Source organism: Daldinia caldariorum (assembly GCF_022478825.1).
Source record: "Daldinia caldariorum strain CBS 122874 unplaced genomic scaffold F4812scaffold_7, whole genome shotgun sequence".
Taxonomy (NCBI): Eukaryota; Fungi; Ascomycota; class Sordariomycetes; order Xylariales; family Hypoxylaceae; genus Daldinia; species Daldinia caldariorum.
The window spans coordinates 685,035-705,200 of NW_025953043.1; the positions used below are offsets into that span (position 1 = coordinate 685,035).

At 48.4% G+C, this 20,166-nt stretch overlaps 6 protein-coding genes across 6 annotated transcripts; 4 read left to right on the forward strand and 2 right to left on the reverse strand.

Annotated features, from left to right (window-relative positions):
- Nucleotides 1–52: 52 nt before the first annotated feature.
- Nucleotides 53–1,794, forward strand: F4812DRAFT_426403 (AhpC/TSA family protein). The gene is made up of 5 exons (XM_047934011.1): nt 53–268; nt 379–820; nt 1,102–1,147; nt 1,261–1,426; nt 1,521–1,794. Exons 2-5 carry the CDS (start codon nt 480–482, stop codon nt 1,547–1,549), a joined length of 582 nt encoding a protein of 193 aa, XP_047790666.1. The 5' UTR covers nt 53–268; nt 379–479; the 3' UTR covers nt 1,550–1,794.
- F4812DRAFT_363556 (muts domain V-domain-containing protein) lies at nt 1,511–5,126 on the reverse strand. Its single transcript, XM_047931875.1, has 2 exons — nt 4,887–5,126; nt 1,511–4,798 (listed from the first exon to the last, which is right to left on the reverse strand). Exons 1-2 carry the CDS (start codon nt 4,908–4,910, stop codon nt 2,051–2,053), a joined length of 2,772 nt encoding a protein of 923 aa, XP_047790667.1. The 5' UTR covers nt 4,911–5,126; the 3' UTR covers nt 1,511–2,050.
- Nucleotides 5,127–5,486: 360 nt separating this feature from the next.
- F4812DRAFT_450960 (guanine-1-methyltransferase-domain-containing protein) lies at nt 5,487–6,857 on the forward strand (the record flags this gene model as incomplete). Its single annotated transcript, XM_047936150.1, has 1 exon — nt 5,487–6,857. One exon carries the CDS (start codon nt 5,487–5,489, stop codon nt 6,855–6,857), a length of 1,371 nt encoding a protein of 456 aa, XP_047790668.1.
- A 988-nt stretch (nt 6,858–7,845) lies between these two features.
- F4812DRAFT_470956 (kinase-like protein) lies at nt 7,846–9,621 on the reverse strand (the record flags this gene model as incomplete). Its single annotated transcript, XM_047939037.1, has 3 exons — nt 9,371–9,621; nt 8,731–9,187; nt 7,846–8,591 (listed from the first exon to the last, which is right to left on the reverse strand). Exons 1-3 carry the CDS (start codon nt 9,590–9,592, stop codon nt 7,846–7,848), a joined length of 1,425 nt encoding a protein of 474 aa, XP_047790669.1. The 5' UTR covers nt 9,593–9,621.
- Nucleotides 9,622–9,931: 310 nt separating this feature from the next.
- F4812DRAFT_363595 (uncharacterized protein) lies at nt 9,932–10,937 on the forward strand. Its single transcript, XM_047931876.1, has one exon. It carries the CDS (start codon nt 10,157–10,159, stop codon nt 10,835–10,837), a length of 681 nt encoding a protein of 226 aa, XP_047790670.1. The 5' UTR covers nt 9,932–10,156; the 3' UTR covers nt 10,838–10,937.
- A 6,296-nt stretch (nt 10,938–17,233) lies between these two features.
- F4812DRAFT_363615 (HSF-type DNA-binding-domain-containing protein) lies at nt 17,234–19,770 on the forward strand. Its single transcript, XM_047931877.1, has 7 exons — nt 17,234–17,430; nt 17,517–17,533; nt 17,617–17,689; nt 17,750–17,890; nt 17,950–18,834; nt 18,894–19,089; nt 19,150–19,770. The coding sequence occupies exons 1-7, from the start codon at nt 17,371–17,373 to the stop codon at nt 19,662–19,664; spliced, it is 1,887 nt and encodes a 628-aa protein (XP_047790671.1). The 5' UTR covers nt 17,234–17,370; the 3' UTR covers nt 19,665–19,770.
- The last annotated feature ends 396 nt before the right edge of the window (nt 19,771–20,166 follow it).

Consider the following 20,166-nt stretch of genomic DNA (forward strand, 5'->3'; position numbering starts at 1 on the left):
ACTGTACAAAAAGTATAACGGAATGCCGTATGCAGCCTCACGTCATAGTTTCCCCGTTTCCCGCATCAAAGTACAAAGTCTAGGTACCAGTACTAGGTATGGGTTGTCTGTATACCTGGTACCTTTTTAGTTACATACCCGCCGGCATCTTCGACTTCTTACTTCATCTACCTTTTGTTTTTTTCGTCTCATAGCGAATTCTCGCATTTAGCCCCAATACACACCGGACTTGACTTGACTGACTTTCAGGCATTTTATTTAACCTTGAGTTGGTTTTTTCTTTTCTTTTCTTTTCTGACTTGACTCACTTGCTCGCTCATATACAAGTCATTTACAATAACATATAACGCACATACTTACCTGATATATATACATTAGGTATCTAAGAGGTACTTACTTGCGCATAGTCAACAGCAAAGCAAGGGTAGAAAGGAAAGAAGAAGAAGAAGAAAAGAAAAATATAATTAATTACTCGCACAATGGCATTCCGGCTCGCGCTACGCCACGCCCCGCGCGCTTTTGCCGCTCCGGCGTCGTCGTTATCGCCATCGTTATCGTCTACGCGGGCATTCCACGCGACGGCGCGAGCGTGCATCAAAGTCGGGGAGCCGATCCCGGACATCGAAGTGCTGCACGAGGGGTCGCCGGGCAACAAGGTGAACCTGGCTCGGGAGTTCGAGAAGGCGGACGGGGTGATCGTGGGCGTGCCCGCGGCCTTCTCCGGCGCGTGCTCCGAGAAGCACGTCCCGAGCTACATCCAGAGCCCGAAGCTGAGGGACGCCGGGAGCGTGTTTGTCGTTAGTGTTAATGATGCTTTCGTGTGAGTCTTTTATTTTATTTATTTATCGGTTTATTCTTGGGGTGTTAGGAATATTGGAGGAGAGGAGGGTCTCGTAAGGGATGAAAGGGACGGACTGCGAGGAGATTTTTGGTGGGGTTCTGGAGAATGGCTTGAGTACGGACGAAGAGGGCGATCTAGCTTAACCTAACCCACCTCCTATCTATTTCTACGTCCAATTTACCCGGGACAATTGCGGGAGGACACACAACACCTAGTTTAGAAAGCGGTTAACTAACTAAGCTGACGTTCAACAATAATAGCATGAAAGCATGGGGTGACCAACTCGATCCCACGCACGAGTCCGGCGTAAGTACAATTACATCTAACCACCTTTACATCTAACTACCTACCTAACCTAGGTACCTACCCACCATATCAAGACCCCGGATCGCTAATGCATATATCCCCCGCATACATAGATCCGATTCCTAGCCGATCCCGCCGGCGAATTCACCAAGGCCCTGGACCTGGGCTTCGACGCCCCGGCCATCTTCGGCGGCATGCGGGCTAAGCGCTTCGCGCTGGTCATCGAGGACGGCAAGGTCAAGTCCCTGCACGTCGAGCCGGATAACACCGGGACTAATGGTTAGTACCTCCTACCCAACTTACTTTTTATCTGCCTGCCGTGCCTTTTATGCTTCGATATTTGTAGACAAAAAAAATACTGACTTCGGCTTAGTTTCCCTCGCCGACAAGGTCCTCGGTTAGATGATGTGGATGATGTGGGTTAGGAGATGTGAACTTGTTAAGAACGATCTCGTCCCGAGGCGCGTAGGAGAGACTACGGCCGTTTGTATATTAGGTACCTACCTAAGTTGAGGTAGATACGATGAGTTGACGATTTGAAATATTAAGCCTTCTGACCACGACTTCTTCAACTGGTTAATCTTTCTTAACTTTTCTACATTAGGTACCTACATAGAACCCATATGGAATCACAAGTGAACAACCAAATTGTTAACTAGTCGATTATTCATTATTCTTCTAACTAATTCCCACAATAAACTGACTCCTCGATGTCAGTAAATAAAACCAATTACCTAACAGGCCAATCTATAGGTACCTCAAATCTGAATTCTCATCCGATCCCGGGCGCCTGTGTCTATCCGAACCGCTAAACCGTCATGCTTTTATTTCATAACAAGTTACAAGTCTAATATTATATACCACCTCTCCTATCCTCCTACTTCGTATCTTTCCTATCAAACATCACAGAGCCTTAACCGCAGCGAAGAACGGGTTCGACAGGAGCTTCTCGTCCTTCTTGACCAGGTCCCTCAGGCGACCTACCATCTCCTCCTTGTTCAAGCTGCCGCCCTTGACCTCGTCCTTCCAGCGGACCAGGATCTCCTTCAGCCTGGCGCTCCCTTCCTCCACGTCCTCCTTGCCGTAGTTCTGCGGCGTCGTGTCGTGCTTGGCCGTGAAGTCCTCCAGCTCGTCGGCCTTGCGCTTCGCCATGCGCACCACCTTGTCCGGGAACCGCACCAGCTCCGCTACGTGTATGCCGAAGGACTGGTCGCAGATGCCGGGCTCGACCTTGTACAGCAGCGTCACCTCGCGCTTGTCGACGCCCTCCCCGCCGCCGGCCAACGACATGTGCGCCGTGACGTGCAGGTTGCGGACCTGCGGGTGTTGGTCCGCAAGCGCCGTTAGCTCGTGGAAGTGCGTCGCGAACATGGCGAAGCAGCCGATCTCCATGACGATGTGCTCGCTGATAGCCCAAGCCAGTCCGAACCCGTCGTATGTCGACGTGCCGCGACCCAGTTCGTCGATGATGATGAGCGACTCGGCTGTCGCTGACTTGAGGATGTTGGCCGTCTCCAGCATCTCCGCCATGAACGTCGAGACGCCCTTGAGCTGAGAATCGCTAGCGCCAACACGCGCGAGTATGGAATCAAATATGGTGAGTTCGGCCTCAGAGCACGGAACAAAGCATCCGATCTGCGCCATGAGCGCGATGACGCCAATCTGTCTGATGTAGGTTGATTTACCGCCCATGTTGGGTCCCGTGATGATCAAGAAAGAAGATTCGCCGCGGCGGAGTTCGACGTCGTTCGTGATGAATTGGATGTCATCCTGCATCTCCATACACGGATGGCGAGCCTCTTTTAGGATCGTAGACCCCTCCCCACGAGGATGGATGGTAGGACGAACGTAGGATGTAGGGGCATGGACCGAGCAGTGCGCGAATGATACGATAACGTCTAGATGCGCCAAGACACCAGCAAGTTGCTCCAACACGGGACAGTAGGACGCGGCAACGCTTACAACCTCGTTGACAAGGCCGCTTTGGGTCCTATTGTAGGTCTGAGACAGCTGATCGAACTCCCGACGATATGATTGTAGTGCCTTCGTGGTGAAGTACACGCCGTTTTTCTGCGTCGAGCATTCTTGGTAATGGGAATTATTACGGATACAGCCAGCTTCGGTTCTCGTTAGGCGCATGCACCAACCATGAGTCTTATGGTTCTCAAGGAATATCTTCTTGTTTTCTTCTTGATTCAGATCGTCCGCCGCTTTTCGAAATTCGCTGTCCATATTCGACCTGAGTTTGTCGAGCTTCCTTCGCACAATGCGCAAGTTATCATCGAACTCGGGCTTAATAATGAACTCGTGATTATCGAGGGCATCAAGATCCACAGTTGTTTCCACCATATCAGCGAGCTTTCCGAGACTATCAGAAAGGCCCCTTAATTTGTTAGTATATGCCTCGTCTAGTGGATCTTTGTACTTCTCGTCCATCACGCCCTCTAGTGTCCCCAGAAATCCAGGTAAGCGAATAACAACCTGGTACGCTCGGACGACGTCTTCCAAGTTTGCCTTGTTTTTTTGGAAGCGCTTTGCTAGACGGTAAAGATCCGGGACCGACTTGAGATGCTCCTCTTGCATAGTTTGACGTAGCTCCGTGTCGTTAACAAAAGCCTCAACCAATTGCTGACGTTTTTCAATCTCGTCCTTGTTCATTAGGGGCTGCTTCAGCCATTGTGATAGTAACCGGCTACCGACCGGTGTTTTGCAGTGATTAAGCAACCCGTACAGACTCATCGTCTTGGAGCCATCTCGTGCGCCTGGCATTAGATTAAGAGCCTTGAGGGCAGCAGCATCGAGCTTCATAAAGTGAGATAGGTCGTGTTGGTACAGCTGGTACTGACCAAAGTTGGACGGGTCTTGGAGAACAGCTAGGTATTTGATTAATGCTGCCGCTGATCCCATCGCTAACTTAAGATCAGTCTGCGGGAGAAGAGTTGCGGATCTCTCATCTTTCAGTAATCGGGCGAGGTCCTGCTCGATATCTTTCGTTCCGAAATCGCCAGCTGGTCTTTCAGCTATAGCAACTCCGCAGCTGTCGATAATCTGTTTAAGCTTGGCTAATTCGGGGTCTTTGTCCTTCTCGGCCTTGTCTATCTGGATGAGACACTCCTTGACGCCAAGTTGGATTAGAAGAGCCTCGAAATTTGAGTATAAGTCGTTGTCAAGAAACTCGCTGACTCCGAGTTCTCGAACGCTGGCATCAGCAAAGCAGACGCCAACACTCCTGGCTTCGGTGGCCTTGGTTGAGATCTTAACAGCTAATATCATAGGGGCAGACTCAAACTGGCCACCAAGCTCCTCTTCTACATCCTGCAGGTTTCCCGGCGATGCTTGCTTAACAACTTTCCAGTTCATTCGGCCACCGCTGCTAGCATATATCTCGATACGCTTTCCTAGCTTGAACAGGGCTTCCCGAAGAAACTGTCCGAAAACGGTAACTGTCATAGTGACAGATGGAAGACCACTAGCATCGTTTCGCCCCAGTTGTCGTACAACTGAGGTAGTTTTATAAACGGTTCTCGCAATAAAGTTCGCATCTTCGCCGTGGGCGGTGTACCAATCACCTCGGTCGAATAGTCTGACGGTTTCCTCGCCTACAGACGGTAATGATTTAAAATATCGTATGAATCCGTGTTCATCGTCGACCTGTTAAGGTTTTTTTTTTTTTGTCAGTTATAAGTTACAATCAAATTTAGAGTCCATAAGATAGGCATATATAGAGAGAGGTAGGTACCTTTAACTCAGGTCGGGAAGACATGGTGATTTCAAGTATTAAATTCCCAGTTTAGTATACTAGACGTTAGGTAGGTAACTTCACTTTATGTAATAGGAATAAGAAGAGTACGATGGAGGGGATGAATCTATTAGGATTCTTATTACATTCATTATTTTGAAGTACGATAGTAATATTAAACCCGATTAACGTAGGGGGGAGGGAAAAGGTGTTGGCAACTTTTAGGGGTCCGAGTTCCAGTCGCGTCCCAAAAAAAAAACAAAAGACAATTAAAGCTTCTAAGACGCGACAAAGACGCGCTAAAATTTTGATAAGCTCTTGCCCCCCAACCAGCCCCAATCTGTTGCAGCTGCGCTACTGCATGAGCTAAAATAACCCGGCATTTGCGCCCAGACCATCCCCTAAGTTATTCCCCAAAGCTGCCCAAGGCTTTTCCCTAATAAGGTTGTTCCTTAAAGGCTCCTCTGCTAAGAATTTTACTATGTACACAATTTTACACCGCGGGGTCGTCGCATTTTGCTTCATCTCCAAATCCCATTTTTTGACACCCCACCACCACAAAGACTCGATATCTTTTATCTTTTCAAGACAACGAACAAAATGGCAGATACTACGGAAGTCGTCGAGGGTGTTGATAATTCCAATTCCAATTCAGAAGCCCAACCTCAGGAAAGCTTAGATGTCCCGACCGAAGCTCAATCATCTACTATTACTACCACGAATGGTCCTGAAAAGCGCGGAGTGAAGAGACCTTCCCCATATGATGGCATCGAAGAAGAAGGCGATCATGATAACGAATCGCCGAAGGAAGCGACTAATGAAACCGATGCGCCGAAATTATCTAAGAACCAGCAACGAAAGTTAAAACGTCAAAAAATGTGGGAGGAAAAGAAGCAAGAAAAGAAAATTCTGCGTAAAGAAAAGCGACACGAAAAGCAGGAAAAGAAGCGATTAGAGAGAGAGGCCGAGATTGCTGCCGCTGCCGCCGAGGGAAGAGAGCCCGTATTCCAGGAACCATCCAGGAGACAACCCAAGTCCTCGACCAGAGTGCCGATATCAGTCATATTTGATTGTCAATTTGAAAAATATATGATGGGAAAGGAGTTGCCATCTTTGTCAAATCAGATCACTAGATGTTACTCTGACAATAGGAATGCACAATACCCCGTTCACATGTTTATTAGCTCGTATGGCGGCCAGATGAAGGAAAGACACGAGACTATCCTTCAGAACCAGTTCAAGGGCTGGAAGAACGTCCACTTCGTCGAAGGTGATTTTATCGAGGCTGCTTCTAAGGCCAAGGAGATAATGGCTGGCCCTTCCGGTGGCACCGTAATCGACCTGCTCTCGCAAGGCAGTGGCCGCGATTCGATTTCCTTCTCTGGGGCTAATCAGGACTCGAAAAAGAAGCAGAAAGCTGCTCCGGTTGCAGAACCCGAGGCCGATGATGTAGACAAGTCCATTGTCTATCTGACTGCTGATTCGCCCTATACCCTCGATCGTCTGGAGCCCAACACTTGCTATGTTATCGGTGGTATAATTGATAAGAATCGAGAAAAGGGGTTATGCTACAAGATCGCACGAAGCAAAAACGTACGGACGGCGAAGCTGCCCATTGGTCAATACATGGTCATGCAGAGCCGTCATATTCTCGCTACAAACCACGTCATGGAAATCATACTCCAGTGGTTGGAGACGGGCGACTGGGGCACCGCCTTCATGAACGTCATTCCCATGCGAAAAGGAGGGAAGTTGAAGGAGGACGAAGATGTCGCAGATACAAGTCACAATGAACCAGAAAGTGCACCGAAAGAAAGCGAAGAACCCCAGGGCCCCGCCCAAGTAAAAGGAGACAACGCCGAAGACGGCCTCGAAAAGAATGCACTAAGTCAACGACAATGGTCAGCACCACCGATCGAACAGGAAGCACAGGCAGAGGCAGAAGCACCTATCGGGACCACTCTTAGCTGACCGAAATAATTCACTTCACTAACAGATTAACAGACAGAATGATACTGCCCTTTATAGATTATCACCACACTGATACCCGTTACCAGAGCCGCTGGGCAGGCCTTTGGACTCCCAATAATCCTAAGGTACTCAACGGCTGTTGCACCAAGACATACCTGAGACTCCAGGTCAACGCAACCTCCATCTTCTAAGTGCAAGTATACGAATAGAACTCTAAACAGCGACTTTGCATATGCAACAGCCAACTAGCGTTTTCATTTCGTAGACCACGAGATATCCCAAAGAGAAAGTATTTACAACTTGTCGAATATAACAGCCTGCAAAATGTCGACTCTTCAACTTGCCTGTCTATGCCTGCGTGCTTGAATCACTTGCCCACTGTATAAGGTATTATAAGTGAATCTGGCCAACCTGGATAATGACATCTCACATTAGATATCTGTCTTGGTTCTTGGCCCCTCGATATATAAGGTTTAGAGGTGACATCTCATCCAAGCGTCATCTTTATTCCATCTCACTTACACTCATATGCTCCTAAATTTGTATGTAAAATGCCATGAGCCATAGCCTTGACTCGGGATACGTTGAAGTAAACACGGCTTATCAGCGTCGCATACATCGATATTGCGATCTAAACACCTGCCACATTCCTCGTTTCTATTTGCGTTCGTCAAGACTTAATAGATTTACGTGGTATTGCTGAATTGAATTGAATAAATTAAATTAAATTAAATTAAATTTGTAAGTCTTATATCAAAATAAAGAAGAACATGTCATTTATCTTCAAACACTGCCTGTACATAGCCTCAGGTGTAAAAAACTGTACAAGAACAATGGATCCCTACATCTAAGGGTCTTTCTAGCCTATATATTCCTTTATCGCCCTTCTTATCCCAATGCGTCAAGTAAAACAGCCTGCTCAGGGGCGGCCTAGGTTCCGGGGGGTCTGGTCTTTTCTAGACTTCTTCTTCTTTTTTTTTCTTTTTTTTTACTCCAAGATCTTCGTGAGATAGGGGCTATACTTGCTCTTGCCGGCCTTGACGTCGGCCATCCACTGGCTGAAGGAGTGGGTGGGCGCGGCGTCGGCGTGGGTCATGAGATCCTCCCGCTTGAGGCCCTTGAGGACCTGGGCGGCGGAGGCGCGTAGCGCCGGGTCGTAGATGGCCATGCCGCGCATGAACCGCAGGTCCTTGCTGCGGGAGGCGATGTCCAGCACGGCGCGGCGCACGTCCGTCTGCCGGTACAGGCGGCCCGTCTCGACCCGGTGCCGGAACATGTCCTCGTTGTGCACCCACAGCAGCGTCACGTACAGCGACCAGATGTCCGCGCGCGGCGTCTGCGCCTTCGTCCCGTCGTACACCTCGGGCGCCATGAAGACCATCGTGCCCGCCTGGCTGCGCGCGAGGTCCTGCAGCGCCGACAGCCCGAAGTCCGCGAGCTGGAAGATGTGCCGCTCGTCCCCGTCCGGCTTCGCCGTCACGTCGTACAGGATGTTGTCCGGCTTGATGTCCCGGTGGATCAGCTTGTGGGCCGCCAGGTAGTCGAGCGCCGACAGCAGCTGCACCAGCACGATCTTGCCGTACTTCTGCGAGGAGTCGTACGACGGGTATCGCCTTATGAGGCCGCAGAGCGTCCCCTTCTTCATCGGCATGAAGATCTCCACGAGTCCCGTATCCCAGCCTTGCGAGCCGAGGTACTCTACGATATGGCCGTGGTTGAGTTTCGAAAGTATAACTATTACATAGCGAGTTAGCAGCGTTTTTTTTTTTTTTTCCTTTTTGGGAATGACCTAGGTATTGTTAAGGGAACAAACAAAGACACGAATGAAAACAAAAGAAATGTGAGAGGGTGGGAGTGGATATATATGACTTACACATTTCTCGATCTCGAGCGGTTATCAACGTATCGATCCAACGAGGATCTTTCTGGTTCTTGGGCCTATGCAGCAGCTTGACGGCCATGACGCCGCCCGAGTACGCATCGGCCGTCTTCATAACCATTCCAAAGGCGCCCATCCCGAGTTCCACGAGAGGGACATGTCGAATCGGATTCGGAACGACTTTCCAGTGCGTCTGATCCGTAAACTCGTGGAGTTCCCTCCTTTGAGACTCGGAAGCTTCCGAAATCCGCTGTCGTACGATTTCCAGGATTTTGTCGGGATCCAGGTTCCAGAGGATCTCGAACCGTACTGGATTATCCCGGGACCCGAGAGAGAGCACGGTGTTGACACCCTCCATGATTATGGCGCGGGAGCGGGTGGCGCCGGACATGTTGGAGATATTCGATGGTCGGTTGTCTTGGTAAACGCGAGTCCTTCCGGAGGAGTCGTCCTAGTTGATGGTTAGCTTAGTCGAAACTATATGATAAATGATTGGATAATTAAGGGGAAGAACTCGGGGGGTATGAAGAACCCACGACTCTGGATAGGGGGGACTTACTTGAACGACTACAATACCCGTCTTATAGTTGATAAAGAAAATGCAATGTACATCTTCTATATCATTCCCACTTACGTAGGCATCAGCTTTGCTCCGACTACTGCCCATCGTCGCGATAGTCATAATTTTGTTGCTGTGCTTAGTCGGATCTAAACTTGCAAACGTGAAGCAACGCTCTCCATGAAATTTACTTGATGTAATATCTAAATTATACCTGTGATCTATGACCTTCTCCGCCCTAGAGTTAAGGGCTTTCAAGGAGAAGATCAAGATGTTTTTCTTACGATCGCGAAACATGGTTAACACGGAATGAGCGTGCTACGTACGATATAGGTTTGGAATTCGGTAATGATACCCCAAGTGAGCGTAGAAACGAGATCTATGAGTATAAAAATTTATCGCGATCGATATCGGTCACCCGAGAATATTCAGCAACGACAGTCACGTGGAAAATGAGATATATTTAATAATCATCTAAACGATGGAAACGAGAGCGCTGTAAGAAGCTGGCATAGAAACGGCCGAGCAGTACATAAAATATAATTGTAGCGGAAACAACCCGAAACAACCCCTATGTGTACCTAGACAACAACTACCGAGAAGCAATCGATACAAAGCGAAGGTTACCCATCGTTTTGGTTTTCACAATGGAATTGTATAACTGTTGTTGGATGTTTTTGTGTCTATATAAACACGACACGCCGCACTGCTATTCCAAACTTGAGCTCTACACTTCATCACGATAACTGTTATCACCTACAAGTTATTAAAGTATCCATCTCTTCGATCAAATCTCTCTTTTAATTTCCCTTAAAAGAAAACAATAATACAACAGATTACGTACAGTACTCTACGAAAGCCATGGCGCCCATTCAACTCCCATTCAAATCTTTCCCTCGCAAGCAATTCGACGACTCGGTGGCCGCCGAAGTCGAGCGCATCTTCCTCTCCGCGTGCAGGAAAGCCGTCGAGGCGGAGAAGGAGCACGGGCCCGCGGGCCCGTTCCCCGACGGCGAACAGGTCTACGACGAGGCCGTCGCGGAGGTGAAGCAGCAGTGGACCCAGCGGGGGATCTGGAAGGCGGAATGGGACGCGGCGAACCAGCCCAGGCTGACGGACCGGTGGACGCACGAAGGGCCGCTGCCGGAGGGCATCACGCCCGAGGAGGCGGCGCACCCCAGCGAGGACATCTCGCTTAAGAAGAGCGTGGTCCTGAGCCGCCACTACGCCTCGCGGCCCGCGAAGCAGTACGTCGAGCAGGTGACCCTCGAGAAGGAGAGGATCGAGGCCGAGCACGGCGTGTGCCCCCGGGGCCTGGCGGAGGACCTGGTGCGCGCGCGCTGGGTCACGCGGGGCATCTGGTCCGACGACTGGTTCCTGATCCCCGGCGACGCGTGGATGCACGAGGACGAGGAGCGCGGCGCGGATGTCCTGTCTGCTGGCGAGCAGGAAGAGGTGACGGAAGTAGTTCTGCTAACGCAGAGTCTGCTCAAGAAGTTGCAGCTGTTGACCGAAACAGACGAGCCGTCGTCGAAAGAGTAAATCATACGAATGGAAGCGGAAGCTGGGAGAGGGCATGTGTGTAAGTTTGGCTTTGCATGCCGTCCCAGTAGGCAGATTTCCCTCGTGGACCATATAAGCTACAATAGCCGTTGTGCCGTGGTGGGGACCAGCTCTGGCCGGCTTTGTAGCGTCTTTCCAAGAGGCGTTTCTGCTTAACCATACGTAAGATTTCCTTCTTTTATTCCTTTTTTTTCCCCTTTTCTCTACCAAACCTAAAATTGGGGGTTGGTAATTGTCTCTCCCAACAGGGGAAGAGATGCAAATATATTTTAATACTATTATCCATTGATACTAAGAAAGAAGTTACTACTAATATTCTGAGTGATGCTATTGAATATGTGAAATGATAGAAGCCTAAGGTTAAGTCGAAGTCGAGGACGGGCAACATTATAGGTAGGTAGTTAATAGGACTGGGCAGCTTTGAGTCGATGACACTCCCGTAAGTCAAAGAAATGCCCTCGTTGTATAGAAACCAGTTTTGACACCTCCCCTCAAAAAGGTATACGTGAGAAGTGCGTCCGATACGTACATATGATGGACGCATTTTTCAATTTAAGTAAATTATTCGCCACTACACAAGTTCCAGATCTTAGTATCCATTATACGCGAACAATTACCTCAGCCCCACGTTCTCGAGAACTCCTACCTTCGACATGGCAAGCTACCTCACGGGTTCTCTCACGAGAACTCGGAAACACATGTGACTGCCGGCGAGAAACAGGCGACGTGGAAGTAAACGTAAGACACCCTCCGCGCAACGGTAGAGCCGCATCCCGTTCTATGCCCTCCCATGTCACACGCGTAAGGAGGACCAAAAAGAGAGAGAGAAAAAAAAAAGGGCCATCACCCACGTCTCTTCCCTAGGACATAGGTACTATCCCTCCCTCACTTGCACGAACCTCCGAGCCGGAACTTTCCTACGGCAAAGAGAGCTTGGGTTAGCTCGGTTCGGAAAGCAAGGGGAAAACCCCCCGATTCGGAAGGACCCTTGAGGATCCCCTTTCTAGGCTATAGCTACGAGCTCCCGAGCCCGTCGGCTATGGGTTGCGGTAGGTAGCTGTCTTAGCTCTGCGGACCAAAGAACTGCTATATATGGTTCCTCTCTCTATATAGGTACATACATACCTCCTATATATGTATGATAGATAGGTATGCATGTATGTACGTGATATGTGCCTGGGTAGATTAGATAGGTTAGGTTAGGTATGTATGTTGGCCTTACTAGAAGCTATTTTAAGACACAGTACTATGCAAGTGCAATATATCTTATCTAGGGTAGGGTAGCGCTCTGCCCGTCTACTATACTTGTGCGTGCGCTATAGGTAGGAAGACATGTAATTAGGTAAGTTCGGCCAGGTTAAGTAGGGACCCGAACCCCGTTGCCTCGTGTTTACTCTCTGTCTTTCTCTCCGTCTTTCTATCCGTCTTTCTATCCGTCTCTGTCTCCTCTATTCCCCGCGGAATGGCGGATGGCGGGTAGCGGATATGGCGTGTCGCGGCAAGGATTTGGCGCACCGGCTAATTTGGAATACCTACATGCAGGGACATATCTCTGCATTCTCTCATTATCTGGTACCTATTTCCCGCCTTGCGATCCAATGGTTTCCCGGGAGAGAGCGAAAGAGCACGTTTCCCCCTCCCATACTTGCCTGTAGGTACATAACATGCATGCATGATTCTATTAAAACCGCACCGGTAAGCGGATCTCTCTCCTTCTCCTCTCCCATACCCGTTTTCCTCGCGACATGGAGCCACGTTTCCGGGATAAAAAGGAAAGGTTGGCGCGGTGAAGAAATTATAGGGACGGGGGAGAGACCGGGGAGAGAAAGAGAGAGAGGAGAGAGAGAAAGAGAAATGTCGCTATTTAAAGCCAGGACTGGGTCTCCTCGCTTACTCGGCAAGTAAATATATTGCAGTTACATAGAGATCATAGGGATAAAGAGTGCTATTTCTATGAATAGCATGGCGAGACCCGTCGGTTATGGGAAAGTGAATTAGCTTAGATATAGGTACCAGGTATCTAATAAGAAAACCATCGTCTGTTTTGCATCAGGTATCGACGGCGGAGCTCTGCGTCCGCACTTTGCCATGGTACTGAGCTCTCAAAAAAACATGGTTTGAATGAAGGACTTGCCCATTGCCGGTGCAGCTTCGAATGCAGGTGGACACGAGCTTAAACAAAGGAGAGGGGTTATTTATAAATTTCGGTCCAAGCGAACGGGAAACCCGAAAGTAGAGCTGTAGATATGTCCCTGTCGTTTATTTTGAAAACTCGGGATCGTTATGGCTACAGGTAACCGGGGCTTTCCCCAATATGTACCTACCTACTAAAGCGTGAAGCGAAGTTACGCAGTATAGAGTTGTAATATGTTAATACCGAGATGTCCATGCGGAGGAATGCGTTGCTGGGCTCGACATTGTAAGAATTTCATTAAAGCGTAGCTCCACCGTTAGATTTGGGATTATTTTTTTTAATTTTTTTTTTTAAACCAACTCTTGCGTGATACAGAACGAGGACAAGATTGCCTTTACTCGATTATCGGCGTTGGTCAGGGTTATTATTGAAGATTCCCCCGGATGACGGATCTGGATTAGTAGATCTCTGGATCTTAACGACAGGATCAGATCGTGGTACAGCGATTGGACCAACTATTGGCCGAAGCGATGGAACGCGGGTGAGAGAAATCATCTCTTGGGTCTTACCGCATCTGCTAGCTCAAATCCGCTAAGAAGATGCTGACAGAGTGAGAGCGAGCTGCCTCCTTTGCTTATAGGTCTGTAGGTGCTTAACACAAACACGTCGAGGTAGTATTACATATTACACACCTGGGCTTCTTCGCCTCGACCTGCGGACATGATTACGCGCGGGTACCTAGAAGAGCAAAGTAATCCGACTGGCTAAGTTCTTCCCACCTCTTTCGTCGCGCTTGCGTAGTGCCGTACCTATCCTGCTATCCCCTAAGCGATCAAGGACATGGACTGGCAATTAAAATAAGCCTTTCCGGAATTCCCAAGCCGTCCGCCGCCTCTCGTCATCCCTTTGGTCAAGGTAACTCCTCTTGTTCGCGAGTTACCCCTTGTCTTTCTCGGATCTAGGACCTAAGACCAAGGTAAAACGGTATGTAGGCTGAGACAGCACTTATAATAGCTCAAAATCGGTTTGCAGTTGCGTGAGGTGCGGTAAATAATGTGCTGCTAAACGGGTGTCGCGATTTTCGTGCTTATCGCGGTATTGGTTGTCGATCACTTGCGCTTTTAGGGGTTGCAATTCGGCTTGGCGGGCAGCCCAGGCAGCTCGGGGAAAGGGCAGTTTTTTTTTTCCTTCTTACCTCTACGATCGACATCATCTTTTTCCCTCTCCCTGTTTAGCTAGAGCAAGCTAGCGGGTCAAGCCACGTCTTTTCCTCGTTTCTGTCAACTAGAAGAGGGAAGCAAAATCTATACTTATTTGTCTCTAAAATCGGGTGCTCCGATACCTACCTCTATGGAATGAAGACTAGTAGAGAGGATGCAAAAGCGCTCTCTTCGTTGTGGCTTGACCTAGGTATGTCTCTATTTCTTACGAGATATTTGTATCGGCCGAGTCGCGGATTAGGTACCACTACTACCTAGCTTTCGAAATTCGTCATGGTATTGCGTACTAACAGGTATGTAGCTCTAACGCTATGACCGGCTTACCATGTAGGTTAGGAAGTACTAAGGTATGCTCTTGACTAGTGTACCTAAGGTTAGTTTCTTGAAAGGTAGGAATTAAGCGACTATCGTATCCTTTTTCTCTTTAGAAAAAAAAAAATATAGGACATACCTACCTGGTATCTATTAGATAGTATCGAGGTAGGTATACGGATAGCTTAGTTCTTCTTGCTTTAGCCTGGAAATAAAACTAGGTACGCATCTCTCGCATCTTGGGTAGGTAGTACATACCAAGCCATTACCATTAGCACCAGCCAGCTACGGTAGTGCCGGCCGGACATGCTAAAACAGACCACGTTCCTGGACCCAAGCCGCTGGAGCTTCTGGACCGGACTGTCTGTCCCCAAATATGACGGGACGGGTCGGAACGTTCTTATTTACTTCAGCTGGAATTCCAGAAGCTCACTAAAGCGGAGGAAGCCAACGTGCTGTAGACAATGAGGCGCAAACGCCAGGTTCGGTTTCCCATCCTCTAGGGATGGGACATCGTGTAAGTGGGTTGTCGGGTTAAACGCCATAGTCTTGTGATTCGACTGCAAAGTCGATAGATCCCATCAGCGAATGCCGTAAAGTTAGTGTGCTTATTTGCTTCTCTGACTTGGGCTGGATATGCAATATCTACATCTATACAACAGCTGAAAATTGATGATTGGCTACGTAAATACCCAAGTTGAAGAGCGTGTATACTTTCGGATCCTATGCCGGAAACTTTTAGGCCGAAGTTATTTTCAAGTCGGGTAATGTATTACCTGGATAGGTTACCTGGGAAAAGAATCCATCCGATGCAAACGAGTAGGTTGATGGTAGCTGTAACGCTGTCATCCTATGGTGATAGATTAGCCCCCATGGGGAGGATTGAGGGAGCATGAGTCGTGCTACCTGTAACTAGCGAACCCATCGTGACAATATCTATACTGTAAAAGAAACCCAAGAAAGAGGTCTCCTTTATTAGGTTTTATTATGCGCGATCTCCTCGCATCCTTGAATTTTGAACTATCTGCTCGCTTAGAGCTGATTTTAAGGAATACCTGTTGCAAAAATTTGCCGCTTTCATGCCGAACTAATCCGACTATAGAGAGGAGCGGGTAAGATCTAATGTTAGTTGGGTTTGTTGCTGCTGAACCAGCTGCTTCTACCTTAGAGGAGACCAATGGGCTGTTGAAACTACCTAGGTAGGTACCTACCTGAGAACCGCCCATACAGTATAGATACGATACGGTATAGCCACGATGATACGGTATAAGCTGTCTTGTTTTGTATTTTTTTTTAAGTCATAGGCCAATACCTACATAACAGCACATGTGTTTTTTGTTCGTAGTTATTGGCATCCCCGTTGGTCCGCTTGCGATGATTCGACAGAATTTCCCCGCAGCAGCATGGCAGCCATCCCATATGTACCTAATGCACGACGTATGCAGTATTGCACAATACTATGTATGATATGACCGTCTAATTCTGCTGAACGAACAAGGGCCGTTGCGGTTGTTACGGTCGTTGCGACATACTGCGAGCTTGCAAATTAATAACAGATCGTAAAGGCATGGTCGGATAGCGGAGAAGAGAGACAGAAATAGACGAAATAAAAATAGGGGATAATAGAAAGGAAAAAAAAAGGAAAAAGAAAAAAAGATAGAGGATCAACTTAGCCTGTAAAGGAAGTAAGTAGTACGGAGGTACCAAGGAGATAGTAGTAGCAGGGGTCCACACCAACTCCGTCAATAGTAGACCATGAATGACTTTTCCAGGTTGGATGAGGATGACCTTATGCCGTCACGCTCGTCCTTGCTTGGGAGATTTCCCTTAGAGAGGAGAGGAGAAGGAAGAAAGAAAGAAAGAAAGAAAGAAAAATAGAGAGAGAATAAGAGCTCTCTTTTGGCTTACACTCTCCGAAGCTTGCTTGCTTGCTTATTAGCCATACCCATCTTTTGCCCTTCTTTTTGTGTGTGTGTGTGTGTGTGTGTGGTATGTGCACTTACACGATAAAATAGTCCCCATTCTATCCACCAGTCTTTGTTGCCAGGATTTCTGCGAAGACGCCCACCTATATTATGTAGGGTATGAATTGAAGCATTCCCTCTCTCTCTGATTTTCATTATTGTAACCTCGCAAAGCTAGCCTAGCCAGGCAGCCCCAAAAAAAGAGGTGTACCCGAATTCCGCCCGTGCACCCTGTCCATTCAATTCAGTCTTCAGTCTTTAGACATTTCCCTGTTCGGGTCAGCTCGTCATAGTTTTTTTTTATTATTTTTTTATTCATATCGAGTCGTGGAAACCCTTCCCGCCAATTGAGTGACACAACTTAAACTCCATAGGCGGACACCGTCCTTGGTTTTTTTTTTGTGTTTTTTGTTTTTTTTTTGTTCAGCACCAGACGAAGACACTAATAATTAGCTACCTCTTCTGCTGCATCGTCCTTGGCATCATCTATCGCCGGAGTCTCAACACCCGCGGAACAGGCGACTGACTGCGAAGGGTCGGCTATTGTTATCGTATCGATTGCGTGTCTGTACGGTACTTGGAGATACAGATATAACAGGCAGCGCATACCAACACAACCGCCTACAGCTCGACACAACCCCAGACGGGACAAATCCAGTCACGAACACGAAACGAGTACGTAAAGTGTAGAGTAGCTGTCGCCCAAGGTCAAGTTGCACGATCGTCAACCCCGTCCTTGCCGTGCCACCAACCGAGCTTCTTCCCAACCTTCATACGAGAGACGATCGATTTTAACGCGCGCCCGGCGATATAATTGACCCGTCGAGGAAGGCATCGTTATCATTAGGCTTTAGGCTTCAGGCTTCAGGCCAATCGCCCAACATGCCGGAAGCCGATATAGTTGCCGTAGCGCAGGGCGCAGGCAACAACTCAAGTGACTTTGTGAGTTTGACTATCATGATCTTATATTCTAGTTTGTGTTATTGTGAACTGTCGCATGTACAAACCGCTAACATACCTTACTCCAGGTTCGCAAGCTATATAAGTAATTCGCGACTTTTCCTAGTTGTCGACCGGCTTTGTCTCTGCTAGTTTATACATACTGACTATATTCGTTTTTCATTGTAGGATGTTGGAGGATCCGGCCTACAGCGAGGTAGTACGGTGGGGCAATGAAGGCGACAGCTTTGTCGTCCTCGAGGTAAATACGCGAGCTCTGCTTCTGTCTCATTTGACGTTGGTATTAATTTTTCGCTTGCAGAATGAGAAATTTACCAAGACCATACTACCAAAACATTTTAAACATAGTAACTTCGCGAGTTTTGTTCGGCAACTTAATAAATACGACTTCCACAAAGTACGGCATAATGAAGAGAATGGACAATCTCCATATGGCGCATCTGTAATACTTACCCTCCTGTGCGGTTATGTTGGCTCGGAAGATACTAATGCCGCATACAGGCATGGGAATTCAAACACCCCGAGTTTCGAGCTGATAGGAAAGATAACCTTGACAATATCCGACGAAAAGCCCCAGCACCTAGGAAGGCTCAGGCCGCGGAGGAACAGTTCGGGGTTTCTAACCAACAGGTTCTCGTTCTTAGCGAAACCCTCGCTGCTACACAACAGCAGGTCCAACAACTCCAAGAATCATATCACGAGATCGTGAATGCGAACAAGATCTTCGTAGACGAAATACTCCATCTACAGAAGCTGGTTCGCGCACAAAACCAGGTACACAACGAGCTTATCAACCACTTAAACAAGGCCGAACAGGAAAGGAAAGACAGTCGGAACCAAGGTCACTCAACCGGATACACCTCTAACACTTCGAATCTCTTGTCAGATGGCTCCGAGTCGCCTCTCGAGCTGCGCCGCGCCCGTGACATTCTAAACAGCCTCCAGGTAGATCATGTTGCAGACCGGGATTTAAACCGCATGTCTGTTCAACTACACCAAGTAGGTGGCTCTCCCGAATCTGCTGGCTCTTCGGGGATGATGGGACCGCCTGGTGTGGGTGGCGTAAATCCATTCCTGCATGACCCTTTGAATGACATGCGACACCTTGTGTACCCTGTTGGACAAACGGTAGGCATAGATCCCTTCGCTGCTGAGCACATCAACAACCTTCCGTATAACCGGCCTGTCCAGGAGAATGCGATGGGTCCTAGCCACGAATTTAATGGCCCTTCCATGCATTCGCAAACCCCGCCGGGAGCTGCATCGCAAAATGGTTCGCCTTGGGGGTCGAAAAAGCCAGTCGTCCTCCTCGTGGAAGATGATAGAACGTGCTCTCGAATTGGCTCTAAATTCCTTGCCCAGTATGACTGTGGTGTAGAGATTGCAGTACGTAGTTGTAATTATCGGCCTGTATACCAGCTTGTTTGACTAACTGTTCGATGTAGCGCGACGGTCTCGAAGCTGTGAATAAAGTCAATGCGAAACAGCATTACTACGACTTGATTTTCATGGATATCATCATGCCGCAGTTGGATGGTGTCTCAGCAACTGCTATGATTCGCGAAGTGCAACCTAATACGCCAATTATCGCCATGACTTCCAACATCAACCAGCAAGACCTCGAGACATACTTCCATTGGGGTAAGTGGAATTCTTCTCGATTTCACGTTTCGTTGCTGGGATGCTGACTTTTACACCTAGGAATGCGAGACGTCCTTGCTAAACCATTTACCAAGGAGGGCATGATTGGGAAGTTGAGGAAGCACCTTGCCAACTTCCTACGGAATCCTCCACAGGAGAGTATGATGGATTCAATGTATCCAAATGGTGGCCAGGGCCAACCACCGACGCCTGGACCATATTCGAACCAGGGTATGGGCATGGCGCCGTTGTCTGCAACGTCATCTGGTGCTGTCGGGAAATTTGACACCACTCCGATACAGTCGCCAGCGACAAGTGCTTCGTGGCATTCTCCGGGTCAGATGCCGCATGCTTCGCCAACGATGGGCCAGGACCAAGGGTACCTAGGTGCTGGTAGCGGTTCACAAATGGTACTAACGCCAGGTGGAACTCAGAAACCGCAGTACGCAAATACGATGATACCCCAGATGGGCGTGCCCCCTCAGCAAAGGATGCCTGACGGCATGCAACGCTCGGAAGGACCGCCGGAGAAGCGACAGCGATTATATACGTCACAGGGGAATTATAACCAATGACGGCTTCCTCGGTAATCTCGCATCGATATCTTGATTCCAACTTGTATATATCCTAGCACATGTTTGGTTATTTTGCTATTTGCTATAAGGCCGGCTCAAATACGGAATACGGTCGTTGGTGTGGCAAGGAAACGAGGTGCCATTGGCGTCGGTGTCATCGCATATCTTATGCATGGGAAGCATCTGACTGGTTGCTGTGTCGGAAAGTCTGTTTATCGCAATCGGAGCGGAATAGAGCTCAGTGATAGATCATGGAATACCCCTTTAATGTTTCTAGAACGAGGTCGCATATGTATCAGTAGCGGTGGGCCTGTAAGTGGTCGCTGAACGAGAGGGAGGGGAATGCTGGAGAGAGGTCTGGTTGAGGTTAGATTGGATATGTTCAGGGTTTCCATGATACTTGGATCACACGAGCCCATGTCTTTTTTTCCCTTGTACCGAAGGCATGATGGATATGTTATATTTGTCATGTTCAACATATCGGGTTTGCTTGATCGCAGGA

Coding starts and splice junctions, on each gene's coding strand:
- F4812DRAFT_426403 (XM_047934011.1), top strand. CDS start 480: ATGGCATTCCGGCTCGCGCTACGCCACGCCCCGCGCGCTTTTGCCGCT. Junction 821..1,101: donor AGTGTTAATGATGCTTTCGT/GTGAGTCTTTTA, acceptor CAACAATAATAG/CATGAAAGCATGGGGTGACC. Junction 1,427..1,520: donor GGATAACACCGGGACTAATG/GTTAGTACCTCC, acceptor ACTTCGGCTTAG/TTTCCCTCGCCGACAAGGTC.
- F4812DRAFT_363556 (XM_047931875.1), bottom strand. CDS start 4,910: ATGTCTTCCCGACCTGAGTTAAAG. Junction 4,799..4,886: donor CTTCCCGACCTGAGTTAAAG/GTACCTACCTCT, acceptor AAACCTTAACAG/GTCGACGATGAACACGGATT.
- F4812DRAFT_363595 (XM_047931876.1), top strand. CDS start 10,157: ATGGCGCCCATTCAACTCCCATTCAAATCTTTCCCTCGCAAGCAATTC.
- F4812DRAFT_363615 (XM_047931877.1), top strand. CDS start 17,371: ATGCCGGAAGCCGATATAGTTGCCGTAGCGCAGGGCGCAGGCAACAAC. Junction 18,835..18,893: donor ACTGTGGTGTAGAGATTGCA/GTACGTAGTTGT, acceptor TGTTCGATGTAG/CGCGACGGTCTCGAAGCTGT. Junction 19,090..19,149: donor CGAGACATACTTCCATTGGG/GTAAGTGGAATT, acceptor TTTTACACCTAG/GAATGCGAGACGTCCTTGCT.